The following is a 22,251-nucleotide window of genomic DNA, read 5'->3' as shown; positions in this document are numbered from 1 at the left end:
ACAGCAAAAATACACTTTAAAAATGCGCAATGCCAGTTTTACTTGAGGATGCAAGACAGTCATTGGTCTTACATCTCAACCCTTGAATACATATCTTTTTTTTTTTTTTAATTTTCTGGGTGATAAATGGGAAGTACACATAAAGCACTTTTGCTGTATGTGAAGTTCTCAAGGAAGACACTTAGAATTATTTGAGCTGTGAGCCAAACTAGTCCCGGTGTTCACGGAATAGATACTTGAAAGATCAACTGACAAGCTCATTACTTCAGACTTGGGTTCATGGCAGATGTTTTCTCTATAATGAAGTGAACAGGTCATTTCAGGAAAAACCCTGACAGTACCTGTTGCCAAGGATAGCCTTCAAGCTTCCAATGGAAAATTTTAAATTTTGTATAACTTATTTCCACAGTGAGCTTGACAACTTTCCAATACCTAAAGATTTTTTCTGATGAGATCAGTTGTGATACTGCCATTTCTTCAAGTTGCAAAATGAAATATGTTAATATTTGGAATATCTGTATTACCCAACAAACCAGTATTTTCCAAATGACTTTATGCAGTAAAATGACATATGGGCAAAGACTCAAAGTACAAGAAAGACTAATGGATCCTAATGCGAAAAACTTTTGAAAGCTCACTGTTAGGGTTTTACATTACACATTGGAACCAACATTTAAGAAACTATCCCCTGTCAAGTTTTGATATAGTATCAAAGAAGAATATTCACAATTATCTGAAAAGACAATTAAAATACTCTTCCCTTTTCCTACATATCTGAACAAACCTTATAATAAACACTTATTGGATTATTCTTTCCAGATGTTAAAAACTTTAAACATATAACCATAAGGGTTAATTACCATAGTTTAATCTCTGCCGTTATCAGTCATTTCACAGCAAATGAACAATTCATTATTTATTTAAAAGTTACATCCTTTTGTAGTTACAGTCTCAGATATTTGCAACAAATATTTAAGTACCAGAGGGTTCATTTACCACAGGATCAAAACTGATCATTGCTCCAAAAAAAAAAAGGAAATGAATATGGTAAATCTGTTTTATACAGATGCAAATAAAGTCCCTTCCCTCTAGTTATAAAGAAGCAGATCCTTTTCATTTAACATGTGACTCTTGAAACTTATACACTAATCACCCAGGTGATGTGGTATTGATAGATTTAAACCCTAGGTCTTAAATTTCTAAGGAAATATCATTTCATGGAAAAAGACTGACCTTCCGTAAATTTTGAGAGAAGTAATTTAATATGACCAGACCTCTGTAGTTCAAAACTAACACACCAAATACCATTAACTTTTCACAGAACCATTTGTAGACAGGTTAAGAAACAAGAGTAATTTAAAGTGACGTGTTTTTCTTATACAAAACTATCCAGTTAATGAATATCATAAATCATTCACTTCAAAGGAAGGGAACTTAAAAAATTTTTTCAGAATGAGAATTAATAATGTCCTCACTAATAAAGTCCTATTACCCTGCCTTCTGAAAGGGAAAAGTTACCCACTGTAGCTTTTTAAGTCGGAGTATTCAAGAAACAACCAGAAACTCTTCCCCTTCCTAATCACCCACTGCATGCTCACCTCTGCAGTTCATTGAGCCCTCTGGCAGTTGGCAGACTGGGATTCTGCCTTAGGAAGTTTTGTTTTAAATTGAGATGAGTGAGGTCTTGGCTGTAGAAAAGGTTGGCAGGCAGATGCTCCAGGCTACAACATGAGAGATCCACTGAGCTAATACGCTGTGATGCAACCTAGAGGGGGAGAGAAACACAACTCAATTTTAATACCATCCTTTATCCTATAGCTGCTTTCCATGGATAGATACAAGATAACCCCACTGGGAACACAGACACACTATGCAATTAGCATCACTGCTTAAATATAAACCAAGACCATTTACTTAGGATTGAACTGAGTCAAGTATTACAAAGGCAGGAAACAGTGTCCCTTCCTGGAAGGTATTTACAGAAACCTAGTATAGGAGACAGATTATCCTATCAAGTTTAGTGATATCAGTAATCTCCTCCAACTGTAGGGGTATGTTCCTGAAAACATCCATGGTAAGAGAAATGAGAGATAAATACAAGACTTTAGAGTAAATACAGGGTTGGGTGATAGACACTAAGATCCAGACTGAACCCATGAGAAGCCACTGTATATACTGATTTAAAACAGCACAAATAATACTTGTAGCATATAATCAGAATCCCCTAACTGCCTGCTGTAAGCTTCTTGGGTTTCACAAAGTTTCAGTTTTGCTTCATGAAGATATTCTAAGAGAAATTAATTTTATGACTAAATGTTTATCCACATTCTCAAAGCTTTCCTAGCTTAAATTAATAACTCCTACAATGGCCAGAGTCCCAGGGCTACACACCCACAAGCATGCTGGAGGCAGAAAAAGCAGTGGGCAATGTGTCTCTCTACCATATTCCGGGGAATGTGGTGTCAGTTTACACCATGGCACGTGGCTCCAGCCCCACTGACACAGACCGTGGCTCCTTCTCTCCTCACAGGGGCTCTGGGGTTACTGCTCTAAGATCTGGGCTGATCCTTCCTCATGTTCTTTATCTTTACCCAAGTTTTATGGCACAAACACCATGCCACATCTGTGATCAGTTTGATATCCTTTTCTATTACCAAACCCCAGCTTTCTTTTGCGATTACAAAAGGCAGCAGAACATGGTCCTGAGGAGTGTGGCTCTGGTGTCAGTGTGCGGATCCGCACCCCAGCTCCACCACTCAGGAGCTGAGAGCACTTGAGTGGATCCCTGAGCTCTCCAGCTCCCACGTCCTCACCTATGTAACAGGCACACCTGACCCTGCCTACACATGCCTGGCTCAGAAAAAGCCCTCAGTAAGTGATGACTGCCGTCGCCACCACGACTGCTACTACAAATAGAATGATTCACATCTGACACCCAAGGGAAGCCACATTCTCCTGATGCTACAAAGGTATTCAGGAGTAGATCTGCATAAAACACATTCTGCTGATGGCATATCTGAGGACAGAGAGAAAGCGCTGTGCACACATGAGAGCTAAGGGGACAGTGGGGTAAAGAGGCCTGGCGGGGCTCAACTAAAAGATTTTACAAAGGAAGTGTGACTTTGCATTTTAGCAACTTCATCTTTCCTTGACTTGTCACTATTAAATAAGAAAATCCCAAACAGGGCCAAATCACCCACACAAACCAAAGGATGTGAAAAAAGTCAGAATTTAATGGACCTAAAAGTCACGTGCAAACAGGCCACAGCCCCACAGGATTCCATGGCAGGAACTCATTCAGGGGAAGTGAGGCTGAAAGTTGTACTTGGTGGAATCATTCATTCAAAAATATGTGGTGAGCATGTTAATGGTGCATCAGACTTTCCATTTCCTAAGATAAGGCCGTAAAACAAGACAGACATACTCTCTGCCCTGAATGAGTACATCTCAAGAGAAGGAGAGGGCAACTGAGATACTGTTGGGCCCACTGGCATCCTTCAAAGTCCAATGACCCCACTTCTGGGCTCTCAGACGTCTGCCTGTGATCCCTCAACAGATAAAGTACGTTCTCTACTGGGCGTGTTTTCCCTAACAGACCAACAGCCCAGATCACACCTGCCTTCTCAGAGTCAAACCCCACAGCCCTTCATGGACCCTAAACCTCTTACATCACCTGCAACCAACCAGAGACTTGTGCACAAGCCAATCAGGCACTTGGTAACCCAACTTTGTAAAACACCCCAACAACCGGCCCAAGCTAAAAAATGCTTGGAGCCACCAGAGCTGAAAGAGGCAAGGAACAGATTCTCCCCTCGAGCTTCCAAAAGGAGCACGGTCCTGCTGACACCTTGATTTTGCACTTCTGGCCTCCAGAACTGTGAGAGAATACATTTCTGCTGTCTTAAGCCACCAAGGTTTTGTTAATTTGTTACAACAGCCATAGAAAAGTAACATATCCTTCTTATTTTTTTCCATAGCACTTTTCATTTTCATTCATTCAACATGTTTATGGAATACCTACTACTACTATGTGCCTATTACTGATCTAGGTAAGTACTTAGTGTGCTTCAGTAAACAATAAGACCCCTGCTCTCATTAAACTTTCCTCACAAATAAGTAAATTTTATGTTAAAAACTGGCAACTACCATGGGGAAAAAAAGAGCAAGGAAAAGTTGATGAGGACTGTTGGGAAGCCTGCAGGTGGTAATGTAAACAGGTTGGTGAGGATGGGCCTCACTGAAAAGGTGACATTTATACATACAGAACATGAGGAAGTTGGCTGAGAGGATTTATCTACACCAACAGTCCTGGCAGAGGAAGCAGCCAGAGTAAAGGCCCTGCAAGAGGAGTATGCTTGGTACGTTCCGCAGGGAGACCAGTAAGACAAGGGGAGTGACCTGCGCAGAGATCAGCAAGGTAAGGGGCGGGGCAGGCGGCAGGTCCTGCCCGTCCGTGGAGATCTCTGTAAAGACTCTGGCTTTTCATGTGAGCAAAGTGGACAGCGCGGAAAGGTTCCAAGAAAAGCCTCTGTCTCTGACTGTAAACTCAAAGAGGAAGGGATTCGTGCCCATTTTCCGCCCAGCGTAGCCGTGCCCAGCACTTGGTACAGCTCTCAAGAAGCATCTGCCAGAAGAACGACCAGCGGACCACTTTATACCCCTCCCCTCTCGCCCGCCTGCACCTGGCCCATCTGGAGTGTTCCTTCGCGTGGAGGAGAGTCTGTAGAGAACAAATTCCATTTCAGCTGAAGCATCACACTAAATACTCTCGTTGGACAACTAAAAGATAATGCTTAAATGTCAAGTCGTATTTGATGCCTTTCCTCGTTCTGGACCACAAGCTGTTCCTGCTGGAAACAAGGGGGAGGAAACCACAGTAACGAAGCTACAACAAGCAAGCGCAGCCTCTGGGGGTCGTGGCAGAACTGGGAACACGGACAGCGAGAACGGAAGTTAACCCTGTCACGATGGCAGTGGGGCAGCGAGCGGCCAAGGTGACCACGAGAGCTGCCGTGAGCTCACCTCTGCCCGGTCCGGGCCCTGCAACAAAGGGGAGATTTCAGTGCTTCCAGCCAGATCAGCCTGGGCATGTAAGGACCTACCACAAAGAGGTTTTGCTTGACTCCCAGATGAAAAACTACCGACGGGGCTACCCAAAGAGGCTGTGACTCACCTGCAGGGGCCCATTACAATTACAATCTTTCTCAAAATAAGAAATAAATCAGAAAGCCACCTGTACATACCTCAAAGCAAGAAGCCTTTTATTACTCTAGCTTTTTTTTTCCCTAGTCGTAACAACAATAATGGCAGCTAACATTTAGGGGGCGCTTTGCTTGTGACAGGCACTCTTCTTTAGATAGGACACAACCCTCCCAACTCAGTGCAGTTAAGGACTTTCCTCCATTTCAAAGATGAAGGTTAAACTGAGTCACAGAGTGTGCCCAGGGTCACACAGGGAAGGCAGCAGCAGAGCCCAAGTTTGAAAGGGGGCTCCTCTAACTGCCTGGATCAAATAGTAACAAAACCCCTTAGCCCAGAGCAAAGGTGATGCGATGTCATCCTGAGGATAAGCTTAAGTCTCAGGAATGAAGACAGGGCAGTGACGGCTGGGAGTCATCCTGGAGAGACACAGAGGAGACCATCTGCTGACCACATGCAGACCTCAGAGAAGGGGTGAGATCCCTCGGGGCACCGTGCCCCCCCATTGCGGGTTCTGCCCACTCCGACCTCACACAGCTTGTCCACCTGCATAGCGGTGATGCTGCCTGGTGAGCACCAAACCCAATTTTAAAAGGTTACAGGAAACGTTTAAAAGGTTACAGAAACTGGAAAGAAAACAAAAGAGACACATGCACATGCAGAAACTGCCTCAAATCTTTGTTAGAAACAGGGACTGCTTAAAGTCCTCACAATTAGGATGCAAAATTCTTTTGGCAAAACCTACTGTGCTTCTACTGCTGTAAAAAATGCTTTTCTCACTGAAAGAGACCAGGAGGCTCTACACACCAAGAATGCTGAGAACCAGCATCCACAGCTACAAGCAAGACAAACCTATAAGACAAGAAAAGGACCAGAGTGCGGGCCACTGCACTTCCCGTCTTGAGCAGTCGCACAGACAAAGCTCAGGCAAAGGCAGAATGTGATGCTGGTTATGCAATTTACAGACTGTCAATGAACTGCATGTGAATGGATTCAAGGTTCAGAAGATCAGTTCCAGTAACAGTGGCTTGGGAAATCTGTGCTAATCTGTGTTAACAACAACAACAACAACAACAAAAACTCTAAGGCTAATAATTTAGAGTTAGTAAATCAAATGGGATTTTCCCCTCACGGACCTACATACTCCAGGAGATACAGTAAAGTGAACATGAATCCCAGTGACTGGCTTGGTTTGTCTTCTTTTCCAAATGACTTGCAAGCATGTACGAACAAAAAGCTCATCTGGCCCTCAAAATATTTTCCCCAAAGAACAGTGCAGATTAACCATAAAAATGATAATATGAACAACAAACTCTCCGGATTACCTAGTGGGCTCTCACGCTTTTCTAATATTCTACTCAGCTTGTCACTTTAAGTGTTTCTCTACCAACCTTTAAGACACTTAGGTCAAATATACCTCTGCGCTGGGTCTAGCTGGGTTCCATTTCCAAACTAATGTATCTATCCTACGCCTGACCCATCCCCTCCATGTTTTCGGAATTATCACCTTCCCTTGCAACAGGACTGTACTCCGCATTACCCACATTATTCCTGGTGTTCCCTTAGTGGACAATCGTCTTTTATAAGCAAGGGAAAGTTCAGAGTAACATTCATGTGACTTTTTTTGTCCCCACTATACTTTAGTGAAGTGGTATTTATCCTTATTATGTGCAAAGCAGACTCAAAATTAAACAAAGTGACTCTGAAAGGCTTGGTCAAAGCAGCTGAAATAGCACAAACAATTTCGCTTGTGTAAAGAAAAAAAGTGCTGTAAACCGGCATTGTGAGTCATTAATTGCTTTGGCCCAGCCTTTAGTGGCTTGGGAAATTATTCCCTGGTTACAGGGATAGTCTTTGAGGAGTTTACAAAACTTCTGTAAAAAAAAATTCTTAACCTCAACTGACTTAGTTTTAATTCTCACCCCCCAAAATACTTTGGGAAGGCATGAAGTAGAAGAATATAAATTTAGAATAGAGTTTATTCATCTTTATCAGCTAAGCATTCTAACAACCTTACTTATTTTCACCTTCATCCTCGTCAGTAAAGTTTTATAATACTTATAATCAAACAAACATTTTCCAATTCAAATAAAATTTAAATTCTCACTGCTCCACAACATGCAATCATTTATTTTAAAAAAATGCAACAAATATAAGAAATGCCTTAACTTGACTCCAGACCTTTTCACAGTATCTCATTTCTTGATCCTGTACTAATTATCATTTTATAAAATCTGTTTAATAGCAGAAGCAGAAAACTTTCCTATATAATTAACTATAATATATACATCAATTATGTCTTAATTGGGGCATATCAAACTGCCAATTTTGGACTTACTAAATTCTACTTGGAATGCTGGTATCTTATTATTTCCTTGCCTTAAATGAGGAAATAATATTAAAAAAACACACACACATGGAATAAAATATACAAATGTATACACCAGACTAAATCACTAGAGGTAATCAAATCAACAAAGACAAACAAGAAGAAGACCTGGAGAGGCTATCATTAATAGGCAAAAATAAGATGGGACTTTCTGAAGGCAAAAGTATTTGGGGAAGGGAGGGGACTATGATTTTAAAATTAGGCCTATTAAGACTATCAGGAACCACTTAAAATACAGTTAAGGGATCCAAGAATAAGAGAGTACGGGGAAAGTTGCAGCCTGGAAAAGGAAAGAGGAACAGGGGGAGGGAGAGAGAGAGAAAGAGACAGAAGAAAACAGGAGAGTTAGACAGATCGACAGATAAACAGAAAAAATGAATAAAACACCTGGCTCACTGTAGCAGCACCAGGCTACAACCATAAAGAAGAAACAATATTGAAAAAGTTAGAATAAGAGTTCCTCCGAAGCACCCAGACCTCTCTTTGCCAGGTGACTGCAAGGGATGAGTGAATCCTTCAACATATATTTAACATTTGCCTTTATAAAAGCAGCACTGTACTCACTACTGGAGAGAGGCACACTTTGTCTTCAAAAAACTGGTCCCCTGAGGCCACAGACACCCAAACAACTGTGATTCAAGAACCCAAACAACTGTGATTCAAGAATGTACGTGCAGTGAGAGCCCACAGGGCAGAGTCACCCAAGCCACTCCAGCACCCACGGCCCCTCCCAGGACAGGACGGGCAGGTACTCCCAGGCACTCGTGCAGAGACGTGCACACCACTGCCCAGAGCAGGCAGGGCTGCGGGATTTGCCCAGCAAGCTCACCGCACAGCCTAAACGAGACATGAAGACCTGGCGCCTCACTCTCCCTGAGTCACAAGCAACTGGGAGAGGCTTGGAGAAGATGGTACCAATGGCCTTCCTGAATCACCAACCTCACTAACCGTTATCACTCAGACAGTTATCTCCCTTCCACACACATAAACCCCATTGTGTTTCTCAGTGACAACAGAAAAATAGAACCCAGCTTGGGTGGAGATCAAATCTGAACTCAGAGTTCCTTCCTCATTTCCTTATTGGCAAAATATGTGTAAACAACCTCGTTAAAACCTGAGAGAGTCTCTGAGACCCGTCCCAGTAGTACTCCCCCAAAGGGGCATCTCCCGGACAAGGAGAAGGGAAAAACCGCTACCCACGAGAAACCTACATCGTAACTTTCTACTGAAATAAATTATATAAATACACACTTAAATGATTCTCTATTAGAAATAAGCTCCTCAGAGAGGATAAAAGAAAGAAAGAAAGAAAGAAAGAAAGAAAGAAAGAAAGAAAGAAAGAAAGAAAGAAAGAAAGAAAGAAAGAAAGAAAGAAAGAAAGAAAGAAAGAAAAGAAAGAAAGAAAGAAAGAAAGAAAGAAAGAAAGAGAGAGAGAGAGAGAGAGAGGGAGGGAGGGAGGGAGGGAGGGAGGAAGGAAGGAAGGAAGGAAGGAAGGAAGGAAGGAAGGAAGGAAGGAAGCTCCCTGTCTTCTATTTAAAATATAAATGCTAGGAATATTTCAACGTTTAAGTTCCAGTCTAACATACGAGGCCCGATATGTGTAACATAGAGAGCTCACTGGTATCTTTTCAATTATTCCACTATTTTTTGCTTTCTAAAATTATATATGGGTATAATCAGGTAGAAGAATTTAACTTTTCAGAGTAGATGTCGATAATTCAATACTCTTAACAATACTGGGGTCTTCCAAGGTAAGTAAATATATCATGGAAACTAAACTCTCAAAGATACTACATATTTATATGCTGGTCTACACACTCAGATGAAAATGATTTAACTTCAAAATACAATAGGGCCAGATGTAGGGATCTGGCTCGTCATACATGCTAAGTTCCTGACATAGCAATACTTGACCAGTTTTTGAAGAATCTGACAACAGCAGTTTCCCCAACACTGAAACCACTTTAACCTGCCGTGGGTGACTCAGAAGGCATCTCAGCCTTCCTAAATACCCCTCGGTCATCACTTAAGATCAATGATCAGTGTAGCAGCTATGGGCAAGTGTCCTTAACAGCACATCCCACCAATAGACCACTTAGTAAATCACTATTTACTCTCCTACTGAGCTGCCTGGATTCTGCTGACAACTGTGCATATGAAGTACCCCCCATTGATATTTTCAGTAAATCTCAGTTGTTATATGAATCTTCGTTTTTTTGCCCCTTCAGGCCACTGTAAAACATTGGAAATACAATGGAAGAAAAACAACAAGGCAGCAGAACTTCCTGCAGTGCCGGATACTTAATACCTCAGTTTCCTCATCTGCAAAATGGAGATGATAACATCTACTAAAGAGTTATTACCTTCTATTGTGAGGACTGGCCTTGCAGAATGTTAAGAGCACCTACCTCACAGGGACACTACAAAGCATCTAGAACAGGGCTTGGCACGTAGAAAAAAGTTACCGAAATGTTATTACTATTGTCACTACTAACTACATCAGTTCAGAACGCCAAATGACTTCATTATTAACAAAATATATCTATCAACAATTTGAGGGGCTAAACAAAACAAAGAGTCTTTTTATTTCGGTGTTGACCTCATCAGTGAATAACTAATTCACTTGGGACATAATGTCTAAAGCAAGGAAAACAATGGTCACATACTCTGTGCTCATCAGCTGGTATCTGCAAGTACATCACGAAACTGCAGAGCACCCCACAGAAAAGCTAGAGAAGGGATCTGGGAATCAAGTGATGAGGGAATTGTTGGAATTATCAGAGAGCCTTCTCCCCAAAACAGACTGCTAAGGGGGGTGGGAGAGGGCATGGAAATCACGGAAAATTCAAGAGTTAGAAGTTACCAAATAGGAGGAGCAGCAGCATCTTGTGTTACACCAGAGAGCAAAACTAGGGACAGCAAGCAAAGCTATGGGGGTAAAGACTTCAGCTCACTTCTAAGGAACAATTGTCAAGTCAGACACTGCAGGTACCTGAAAACCTACAGACCTTTAAGTAAGTCTGGGAGTCCACAAGGTTCTTTTCAAATCTCAAATTCCACGTCCCTCAACTAACAGCCACTTGATGATGACTAGAATTTAAGGTTAAAGAATACTTTTAAAGAAAATGCCAAATAATTGCTAAGGCAATTATTCCAGAAAACGGCAAGTAATACTACCTTTTTGGTGACTACTTTACAAGGGTCCTTCCCAATCATAGAATAACATGTTAACTTTAAAACAAAGCTGTAAGTTCCTTGCTTAAAACCTAAAATGTATTTTATTAACAATAACAACAAATCCATTACTATACTGGAAAGTTAGTTACAATATTTGGTAACTTATAGCTGAATTTCTCTAAGAAAATAAAATGGACCTAGCAGGAAACAATTGAGATGCACAGCATTTTTTTACTGCATCTAGCTTCTATTTTTCCTTTTCCACACTGCCCAGACACCTGTGATATAACTATATTTTTACACTTTGTACAGTTGTACTTTGTAGATATGTTACCTCTCTTTGAAATGTCCTTTGCCTTCTTGTCTTTGTGAACTCCTATTCATCCTGCAAGAATCAGTTTGCCCACTACCTCCTTGAAGCATCCTGTACCTAAATGTTTCATAAACTCAATTTCCAAATTTTTCTCATATCTTAACTACAGAATTGGCACAAGAGCAATTTTCTTGGAGTAGGGGTGACATTTTATAAACTAAAATCCATGTCACTCAGACCCTCAATTCTACTTCAGATTCTACCATAGACTTGCTAGCCTGTCACGGTCAAATAGCCCTTGATTCTTTATCTAAAGAATGGGTATAAAATGTGAAGGGAAGGTTTCCCCAAAAAGCCCTAATTTTAAGCCCTGGACTCCTTAGCAGAATGGTACTGTGGGCAAAGCTTCTTACCCTTATAACCCTAATAACTACAGCACAGTCCCAAAAAGACAAGTGACCAACCATGCTGACAAGAAGCAACATACTCCTTAAATTACACTTCCAATTAAGAAGAAAAATATGAGTAAATAATGACTAAGTGATCTTAAAGGGTTCCTTGCAATGGCATTAAATGACACCAATCTATATGCTGGAAACAATCCTATTACATGCGAATGATTTGACTGTGGTTAGTGAAGTATTCTTTGAGTAAACTCTGGACTATAGAACACTCTTTTTAAGCCCAGGAAAGGAAAAGTGCAACTGTGATTCACCATATACCTTATACTTATTTAAAGGGTGATGTTTACTCATTATTTCACGTGATCTTTAATTCAGCGTGAGATGTGGCCCTGACTTGCCTACACCACTATGCATATTAACGGTGAACCCAAAATCATTGCAACCAAAACTTCAAAGCAGTGACTTTTTTCACTTAAAAAAAAAAAAAAAAAAAAAGATGGCCTGAAATTAAAATACTCTGCTTAATACTGAAAGAAAGCTAGCTGGACAGATAAACATTGTGATAGCCACAGTCACTGGACACTGCCAGTGTGTTAAGCACCGATCAACAAGGAGAGAGACGTGGACAGGCTACGCAGCTGTATGAGGCGTGGATTTACGCTGCTGGGCCATAAAACACACACACGGAACACAGCTGGCCACAGCTGTAATTGTGGAAGCTGGGTCATAGGCTTGTGGCTATTACCACACTATTATCTCTACTTCTGAATATTTGACATTTTCCAAGATGAAGAATTAAAAACACATTCATGCACAACACCAAATCAGTGATCTGAATACCCTTTTAACTCTCCTTGAAATAAAGAAACAGACTTTAAAGTGGGACAATATAGTGTTGTAGAAGTGACTTAAGACTTTAAAAATAAGTACGACTTAGGCTATTAGATTCACATGAAAGACTAACTTTGAAAAGCATTCGCAGGACCAATCAACATGTCTGAAACTAATGCACTCCAAAAACTGGGCCACAGGGACGGCCAGCCGAGTCAGCATTTCCATCATGTTGCTCGTCTATATCCCCGAGGCCCTTTTGCGGGTCCAGTTCTTCCTCAGCCACCACACTCAGCCTGACATCGCTGCCCCTCCAACCACTCTGAAAACATGCTGGATCCACGTACCCATGTTGAACAAACAGAGCCCTCTTCTGCACTGGATACAGTAGGATGTTTACTGAATTTTTAAAGCATGCCGTGTGTTAATATTTTAGGGATGACTTTACAATCAATATCGTAATCCTCCCAAAGGAGCTATTTCCTCCACAGTATCTACCACTAACACCCACCCAAAATTAAAAAACTCTAAAGGGACTGCCTTGGGTATTATCTTGGCAAGCAATACTAAGTGCTAAGATTAAGTTTAAAAAATAATAAGTTTGTAAGAGACTATCTAGGTAGAACACAGCTAATTAATAACCTGTTATAAATTTTCACAAAATCAAAGAAAACAAATTAGAACAAAGATTAATTTTTTTCTTGTAGCTAAGATCCAGAAGCACAAACTGAAAATAATGAATCTTCATTTTAAATTCATTATCTAATTCATTTTAATTTAAAAATCATTGGAATTTGTTTTTTTTTTTTTTTTTTTTTTTTGGTCCTCCTAGCCTGACTGGAGCAGGGGTGGTCATTAAAAATCATGAACTCAGATATTTCTTTCTGTTGTTGGTTTGTCTTTCTTCAGATACTTATTAAAATGAATCCTCATTTAAACATCAGGATGTAGACAATCCATTCTGTGAATGTTTTGTTTCTCAGTAAGAAGAAAAGAAAAAGAAACTGTTTCCATAGTAACCCTGAGTGTGACTAAACTGTATAACTTCCTAAGATTTACATATGTGGAAGAATAGACAATGGAAAGGAGAAGCTGGAAGAAGTGGCTTGTGACCGTCAGCCTTTACCTCTCTGAGTTTTCCACACACACATTATCCCAAATGGACTGAGGTTCTCATCCTCTTTCCAGCATCTCCAACCTGCTCTCCCAGGATGCTCGGTTAAAGGAAAAGACACTATCACAGGATTATCCTCAACATACAAAGTTTAAAAAGTGAGGTCATACTTTATATGGGTTTCACACCCAAGTAGGGAGTTCTAGCACTTACTCCTTCTGTAACATGCACCTCTTTAATCAGTCCCTTACAACTCATTCCCCCTTCATTCACTACCAGACCAACTGCTAAAAAATTCTAAAATGTGTATCTGGTTCTTAAAGTTGGAGAAAGGGAAGACACTGTACCTAAAATCTGCACTTACTAAAATATTTGCCCTCTGTTCCCCACCCCTGATTTGTCAGAAAGAAGTCTTCTTTTTCCCCTATGTCTGCCATTTTTAAATACTTCAGCCCAAAAGGCTCCTGTTGTTGCTAAGAGCAGCAGAAGTTTCCTTATTTAGACAAACTAAGTATATGTGTGTCTTATACTTAAAATAAACATAACAACAGATAATACTTTTTAAAAAATATTGTCTGGCCAATCAGTGATGATGGCAGGGATGTGGTCATAAAATTATTTTTTTTATTTATGTATTTATTTAGTTAGTCTCATGTACACACACACACACACACACTTGCTAAGTGCCAGTGTATGTCTGTTACATACGCGTATTTCATATAAGCACTAAGACGTAAGTACTATTTTTGTTCCCTTTATCTAACTAAAAAGCTTAAAATTTAGAAACTTAGATAACAGCCATTCGACCAGTGAATGGCAGAAGACACGTATGCCTCACTTGAAAGCTCAAACTCTACTCCCACACCATTTGGCTTCTCCAAACATCCAGATCCTTCCTGAAGGGAAAAGGGTTGTTAAGGTTCTAATTCAAATTCATTCAGTTATTATCACTTAACTACTAGTTGAGTACTTGTTAATGCTAGTAATCTAAGGTAATTAACTCAAAGTCCTTCCTCCCTCTTGGAAACACTCCCCTACACCTGTAAGTGTGAAATATAAGCTGCAACCTTGTGCATGCACATGTGTGTAGATCATCTTCTGCAGTTACATTACACGTCAACACATACACATCAAATGGTTCCTAATGGTGATACAATAATCAGGGAAAAGGGAAACTCGCACCAACATTCCTCTCCCTCATCCTGCCACCACCATGTGCTCCTGTGTCACAATTCTTCCCGCATCTTCACCTCCTCCTTTTGAGAGGTCTGATGTCTGAATCAGCTCACAGTTTGGATAATCAGAATGAGAGTCTTCTTACACATACAGCATCCTATTAGACCACAGACATGGCATATTAGCCAACCAACCAGCAACAGGAAAGAACACTTGACATTTATAAACACCTGCAACAAGTCAGAAATCAACATTTTTTACACAATATCACACAAGAGATATTTTATAATCTTCCTCTTGCACTTTCTCTCTCTTCTGTCTCTCTTGGAACAGAAGCTCTTTGAAGTTAAGAACTGTATCTTGCCATAGTTTTAAAGGCGCAAATATAAAGAGTCTAATTCATGCTATGGTTTCTGACTGAGGCTACAATCTACCCAGTAACTCAAAGAACCTAGAAGCCATTCTTTACTTCTCCCTTTCCTCACGCTGTATATGTGATTTAACAGTAAACCTATCACTCGACTTCCAAAACACGTCCCAAAACACATCTATTCACTTCTCTCCATTTCCACCTTCACCTCTTGCTGCCGATATACTACGAGAGCCTCTTGAGAGGCCCCCTCTGCTTCCATTCTTGCCCTCCACAGTCCATTCATCCTCTTTCCCTCTTATTTATTTATTTGTTTGTTTGTTTAAATAGAGGTGTTGGAGATTGAACCCAGGACTTAATGCATGCTAAGCATGTGCTTTACCGCTGAGCTAAACCCTCCCCCACTTACAATCCATTCTCTACACAACAGCCAATGTGAGATCATGCAACTTTCTGGAAGAGAATTCTTTAACGCCTCGCCATTATGCCAATAACAAAATCCAGACTCCTTATCCTATCCTATAACATAAGACCCCTGTCTTCTCTGACTCCACACCCCTCATTCCAGTCTTAGGCTCTCACATCCCCTTCTCCCACTATCTGGAAAGCTCCTCCCACCAGGTCCTCAAATAATCAAATACTTCTTTTACTGAAGTATCCGTTTAAAGGTCTCCTCCTCAGAGTCAGCCCTCCCCATCATTCTCTTTCGTATCACTTCTGTATCACAGCATGATCGGGTATTTTCTTTCTTCTCTGTTTACTTATCATCCCCAGTGTAAGCCCCACCCAGAGAGGAAAACTGGACTTCTTCTTTGCTGTATCCCAGTGCATAAAACATGCACCTGGCACCCAAACGGTGCTTAATAAATGCTTGCCGGCTTTAGAACAGTGACTTATCAATTGTGTGGCTGTTTAATATACAAGACTGTTAAAGTCAATACCTATTAATCTTTTTGTTATTGTTTCAATCAAAATAACCTGTCACTGGTACACTTGATAAGTTACATATATTTTTATTTACATCTTTATCCATGTTTGTCTAAGAATTTATAACTCTGACTCGTTCCAAAAGCAATATAAAGCAGCTATTACACTGCATTTGGCATAAAAGATCAAAACATCTCCATGTAGGACATAGTATAAAATACCTGACCAGTACTTCCCCTCAACTGTCAAGGCTATGAAAGGAAAGACTAAAACGCTATCACAGATCAGGGGAGAAAAATGAGAAACCAAATACACTGTGCTACCCTGTATTAAGACCCTGGGACAGAAAGAGGACATTAATGGAAAAACTAGTGAAACCCAAATAAATTATGGAGTTTGGTCAGAGTAATGTACTAACGTTGGTTTCTCATTTTGACAAGTGTATCATGGTAATATAAGATGATTGGGAAGTCAGGTGAGAGGTATATGGAAACAATCCACATTGTCTTTGCAATTTTTCTATAAATAGAAGATTACTCCAAAACAAAAAATTTACTTAAAAAAACCCCAACATCTCCATATAGAAAGAAATTTAAAATGCACTTTGACCATAGTTTGGCATTTTATTCTGAACAGAGTGTGGGCCATTGACTTATTGCTTTGAACCCATACAACCACTTAATGGTAAAAGCACAGTATTATTTTTATTTAATATTTGTTTCCTCACATTTGCAACCACAATGTAATTTGAAAACTAGGCAGACGTACTTGTTGCCTCCAATATCATGTTAATTCTACGTGCAAGTCTGAAGGACAAGTGTCATCCTTCCCACTTTCCCTAGTAGGGGTACTGGCCTATAGATTTAGAACTTCCATTTGCCTGCTAGGTTAGTCTTATTAAATACCTAAACTCTGTCCATTGCTTCTTCTCTAAAAAGAGAAACTAACGTTCCTAAGTGTTCCTAAAATCATCAGAGAACGCAGTTTTTCCCTGATAATTCAAATGTGATCAGTATTTCAAAAAGACTTTCTAGACATTATTCTCTAATTTTTTGTTAACTGTTCTACAGAGTCATTCCTTTTCACTCACTTGACAAATAATTACATCATGCAGTAGTCTGATTCACACTGAACTTGGACAACAAACTGGATTATAAATTCAAAAATATGAAAGCAAATTCAACTGTAAGGCTTCTGCACCCCAGAGAGGTTTCATCATTACATAAACACACCCAAAAGCAAGGCACAAAGTACTGCCATCCAACCCACTGTACGTAATTCCACAAATGTGATGTAGAAACATCCTCACACACAGCACTTAAAATACCAGCATTTCTTTATCTTATTTATCACATTATCCTAGTTTCCAGAACACACACACACACACACACACACACACACACACACAGAGGTATTTTGTTTCTTTGGTCATGGTAATCTTATTTAATCAGAGGTCTATAAAATGGTAAAAATAACTGAGATGAAAAAAGAAATTAAATAATTCAAGAGGCAGAAGTTGAAAAGGTGAAAAAAGAGATGATATACTAGACTGCTTATAAGAAAAAATGGTCAGAGGAAAAGGGGAAATTTCTAACAATTCTCTAGGTATTTTGTGGTTTTGTAATTGTCTTTCCCTGGGCCAGTCCCTTAGATATCCTCAGTCTCATATTCCTTCCCTATAATATTAAGACAATAATGCCAGTCTACACACTGAATTTTTTAAGTATAAACAAAACTGGCAAATAAAATACAATTTTAAAAAAGCTACTTTCCACCAAAATGAGCTTTTAAAAAACTAAAAGTTGCTAGCTACTGGCAGTATCTGAAAAAAAAAAAAAATTGAGTGTATAACTATATTTTGTAAAGCAGAAAGCAACTTTTTAGCCAGCCAGAAGCTAAACAGAATTCTTGTTAAGTGCTTACCTTGGAGACTTGTCGAAGCCATCTTAAATACTCTGTGAACGTATCAAAACAAATGTAGTAAGTCTGGCTTTGGGGTCCAGAGGAGCTAAATGCTAAACAGTGCTGGTGCTTTTTCACTTCTTCTACCTATAAAAATAAACAAGGAGCGACAAAAACAAGTCAGAAAGCAGAACATTTGCATAGCTTGTTAGCTTTACCTTAGATCAGTGAGCCTGCTCAGATTTGCATCTACTCCTGCGTGTGTTCCTCTTGTTACTTAAAATATGTAAGCTCCTGAGTCTGACCAACCAATGTGAATTACAAGGAACCAAAAAGGGGGGCATTTTACCCTCATCAGATTTCCCCACAATAGTGAAATTATCTTTTTCCTGTTTAAAATGGGAACAGACTCCGTTTCTTATCCTTCTGTACCCTTCCGATAGGGTGCTGGGGTTTTTACTTCCTTGTAGGAGTCTTTTTTTTACTTAACATTTTACTTAAGAATTCTACTTTAGGTGAATTTTTACTTAGGGGACTTTTGTATTACTCTGAATTACAGTCTTTTTTTTAAAAGAGGACTTCAAGCATGTAAAATAAGTTTTTTAAAAACTTTATTGTAAAATTGAGATTAGCCTGAAATAAAACCCCACCACGAGAAATTTCAAGTCCTAGTAATGCAGTGATATAGTCAAATTAAATTTCCACTCCCAGTAAATTCTTCAGAAGGAGAAAAAGTCCAAACAATAAAGCAACATGACATTACACAAACTCACATGTTTCACAGGCTGAATGTTTCCTGTATTTCATTTACAAAAATGCCCACTTCACAAAGAAAGTGTAAAAAACTTCAAAAAATCAGTATCACACAAACTATGTTCTGGGACCAAAATAAAATTAAGTTAAAAATCAATAATTAAAAAAAGAAAGAAAGAAAGAAAATATGGGATACCCTGTAGAAAAGAGTTTAGAGAAAAATATCAAATTTCATTAAAAAAGACTAGAACTTTTTAATCCCAGATGAATAGTTTGGATAATAAGACAAAGAATAAAAAATTCAATCTTAAAAAAAACCATAATAAGTAAATCAATTAAAAATCTGCATATGTTTAGAAAGTTAATAATACACTTCTAAACAACTCACAGATAAAAAAATAAATTGTAATCAAAATTTAGAAATTCTTGGAACTAAACCACTAAAAAATACTACATATCGAAATGTATGGAATGCAACAAAAACAGGTACATAGAGGGAAATTTATGATTTTAAGTACTCAGAAAAGGTAGAAAATTAATTTGATTGGCATGTATCTCAAGAACTTAGGGAAAGAAATATTAAAAACAAAAACTGAGTGAAAAAGTAAAATGAAGGTGATAATAAAAAGCAGAAACTAATGACATGAAAACCAAATACACAACAGAAAACATTAACAAAGCAAAACACTGATTCTTTGAAAAGGCTAACAAAACTGAGTATCAAATGATATTGATCAATGATATCAGCTGAAGATACAGTTGATATAAGGTATAAATAACATAGAAGATATAAATAATATTAACAATGAGAAGGGAGATACCATAGATTAAGCAGGATTTTAAAAAGATTGTTATAAACAATTTGTGGTAAATTTTTAGAAAAATATATTTTACCAACACCAAAACAAGGGGGGGGGGGGGGGAAAGAAGGCCTAAATAGTCCTATTACCGTTTAAAAAGTTGAATGAATTTTTTTTAATTATCAAGAAAATATCAGGCCCATATAATTTTATAGGTGAGTTTTACCAATTCTAAGAAATAGATCATTCCAAACTTGTGCAAACTCATCCACCAAAGTAAAAAAGAAGAAAAACACCCCAACCTATTCTATGAGGATACTATAACCAAAAACAGATCAGAACACTAAGAGAAAGGAAACTACAGGCCAACCTTAGTCATGAACACACACATTAACAGATTAAAGAAAACCATATGATCTTCCCCACAGTGGCAGAAAAAGCATTTGATAATACTCACCATCCATTCATGATAAAACAAAAACAAAAACAAAATCAAACCTCTTTAGCAAACTAAGAACACAAATAACTCACTTAAACCAACAAAGGATATTTATTGAACATCTAAGGCAAACATCAACGTTAATGATACCACTCTCTTTAAGACCACTGGTAAGACAAGTATCTACTTTTCCTATTCAATACTGTACCACAATCCTGGCCATTACCATAAGACAAACAAATGTATTAAGAAAGAAAAGAAGTTGTCATTATTTGAATATGAGATGATTAGCTACACAGCAAACTCCAAAAAATCTAGACATTATATTAGAATGCATAAGAAAATTTAGCAAGATGGCCAGATATAAGATCAACACTCAAAAATCAACCACATTTCTATACACCAAAGAGAAAATACGATTTAAAAAAAAAATGCTATTTAATCTATATTGACAGAAATCAGGCAGTGTTTTTTGGGAATGGGAAGGAGGGAGTGGAAAAGCAGGGACAGAAAGGAAACAAAGGAGCACAAGGGAACTTTTGGCGATGATATGATCACTACCTTGAGTGTGGTGATGGATATTCATAGGTGTATATATCTATCAAACTGTATTCTTGGGAATATAATACAGCCATAAAATTGTTATCAAAATGTGCAGTTTGTTGTATATCTATTATACCTCAGAAAAGTTTGGTTAAGATGCAGAGAAATGGGCATACTTGTACACTGACATGACTATGAAATGGTGCAACAACCTTAGATAACAGTTTGACATCATCTTGTAAAAGTCAAGGTGCACATATGCCCTACAGCCCAGTGACTGCACTCTTGAGTATGTCCCTAAGAGCAGTACTTCTCAAGGAGGTCATTATAGAAATTTTAGATTGAATAGTTCTTTGTATACATTGTGCAGGACTTATACTCTGCATGACATTTTACTCTCTGAGCCCCAGCCCTGTAAATGTCAACAGTGTCCCCTTGCAGTAAAAGATATTAGTATTAACCAAACACACTATCTAGAACCTTTGCAGTTAAGGTGGAGTCGTGACTAATTCTGGCCAAGGAGCTAAACAGTGCTGGTGCTTTTTCAGGCAGAAGAGGAGTGTGTCACTTCTACAATCAAATACACAAAAGCCAGTTAATGACCCTCCAGTTACCTCTTCCCCTGCCTATGCAGCCAAGGAAGCCACATGTTACAAATATTATAATTATTTAAGAGAGCAGAACCTCCATCAGGCTGGGTCCCCACATAATTACTTGAAAAAAGAAATCTCCACAAACTCATACTGGACAAACAGTGTGAGTGAGAAATACATTGTTCTCATAAGTCACTGAGATGTGGGGGGTTTTGTTACCACAACATAACTTAGCTTACATCAACTGACTATCCAATCACCTGACAATCAAAACATTTGCTAATATTAGCAAATGTCCCCTTCAGACACAGCAACAGAAGTTGAGAAATCCTGCTCTAGAAAAACCACTTGTATACCAGGAAGCATATCAAAATAAGACTATCTCAGCAGCATCACTTACAACAAAAACCTACAAACAACCCAAATGTCCATCAACAAGAAGATTACTTAGGAAATTATGGAGATGTGGAACATTTCCAGAGTGGAACAGTATACAAATATGAAAACCACATATAGCAAGTAACAAAATCTTATTACGAAACATAATACTGAGTGGAAAAATTCAGTCACAGAAAACCACACACTGGGCATTATCACTTTTATTCAGATCAAAAACAAGCAAAACATAGTTATATGATTAAATTTATTTCAAAAAAGTAAGAAAATGATGAATACATATGCTGGGACAGTGGATCCCTCTGGAACAGGAGGAGGCAATGGGACAGATGTGAAGAGAACTCAGGTAGAAACACTGATACCGACATAGCTGTGATTCCTAAATTGAGTAGTAAGTAAACAGTTACTCAGATTATTACGCTTCGTGACTTAATAGTCAGTAAAATATTTTTATAAAGTAAAATATAAGTTATCTAATAGTAAGTAAAATATTATATAAAGTAAAATAAAGTTATCTAAAATTTTATGCTACATTTTAAAGAACAAATTAAATATAATAATTGCACAATGAATGGAAACTTATTTATTAGATTTTTTTCAACAATTAAACTTTAATAAAGCTTTACTTAACTTCACACTTGGAATTCTACATTTGAAAATATAAACTAATGATCATGCTCAAGTGGTGTGTCAAATTTGATTATCACAGTAATTACAGCTAGGTCATGACCCATCTATCTCACACTTCATATTTAGCTCTTTTTTAATATAAATTGGAAAAAAAAAAAACCTCTTCCATTTACTCTCCATTTTTCCTTTAACAACAGAACTGAGTAAGAAAAGAAACAAACATTAATGAAAACTCAGATTGCAAAGAGTGAATTCTGTTTTCCTGATTTTTAACAGATTTTAAAAGACTCGTTTT

The 22,251-nt window shown here is 38.5% G+C and overlaps 1 protein-coding gene across 1 annotated transcript in view; it reads right to left on the bottom strand.

The window, feature by feature from the left end:
* The window catches only part of PHLPP1 (PH domain and leucine rich repeat protein phosphatase 1), a 186,610-nt gene that overhangs the window by 69,600 nt on the left and 94,759 nt on the right, over positions 1-22,251 (bottom strand). Inside the window, exons 3-4 of the mRNA XM_010979991.3 lie at positions 17,824-17,949; positions 1,599-1,765 (exon numbers count right to left, since the gene is read on the bottom strand). Coding sequence (XP_010978293.3) covers positions 1,599-1,765; positions 17,824-17,949 — 293 coding nt within the window. The remainder of the gene's footprint in view (positions 1-1,598; positions 1,766-17,823; positions 17,950-22,251) is intronic.

This window comes from Camelus dromedarius, chromosome 28 (genome assembly GCF_036321535.1).
Source record: "Camelus dromedarius isolate mCamDro1 chromosome 28, mCamDro1.pat, whole genome shotgun sequence".
Lineage (NCBI taxonomy): Eukaryota > Metazoa > Chordata > Mammalia > Artiodactyla > Camelidae > Camelus > Camelus dromedarius.
Note: the sequence above shows the minus strand (reverse complement) of the source record. Positions and strands in the feature narration are given on the sequence as shown.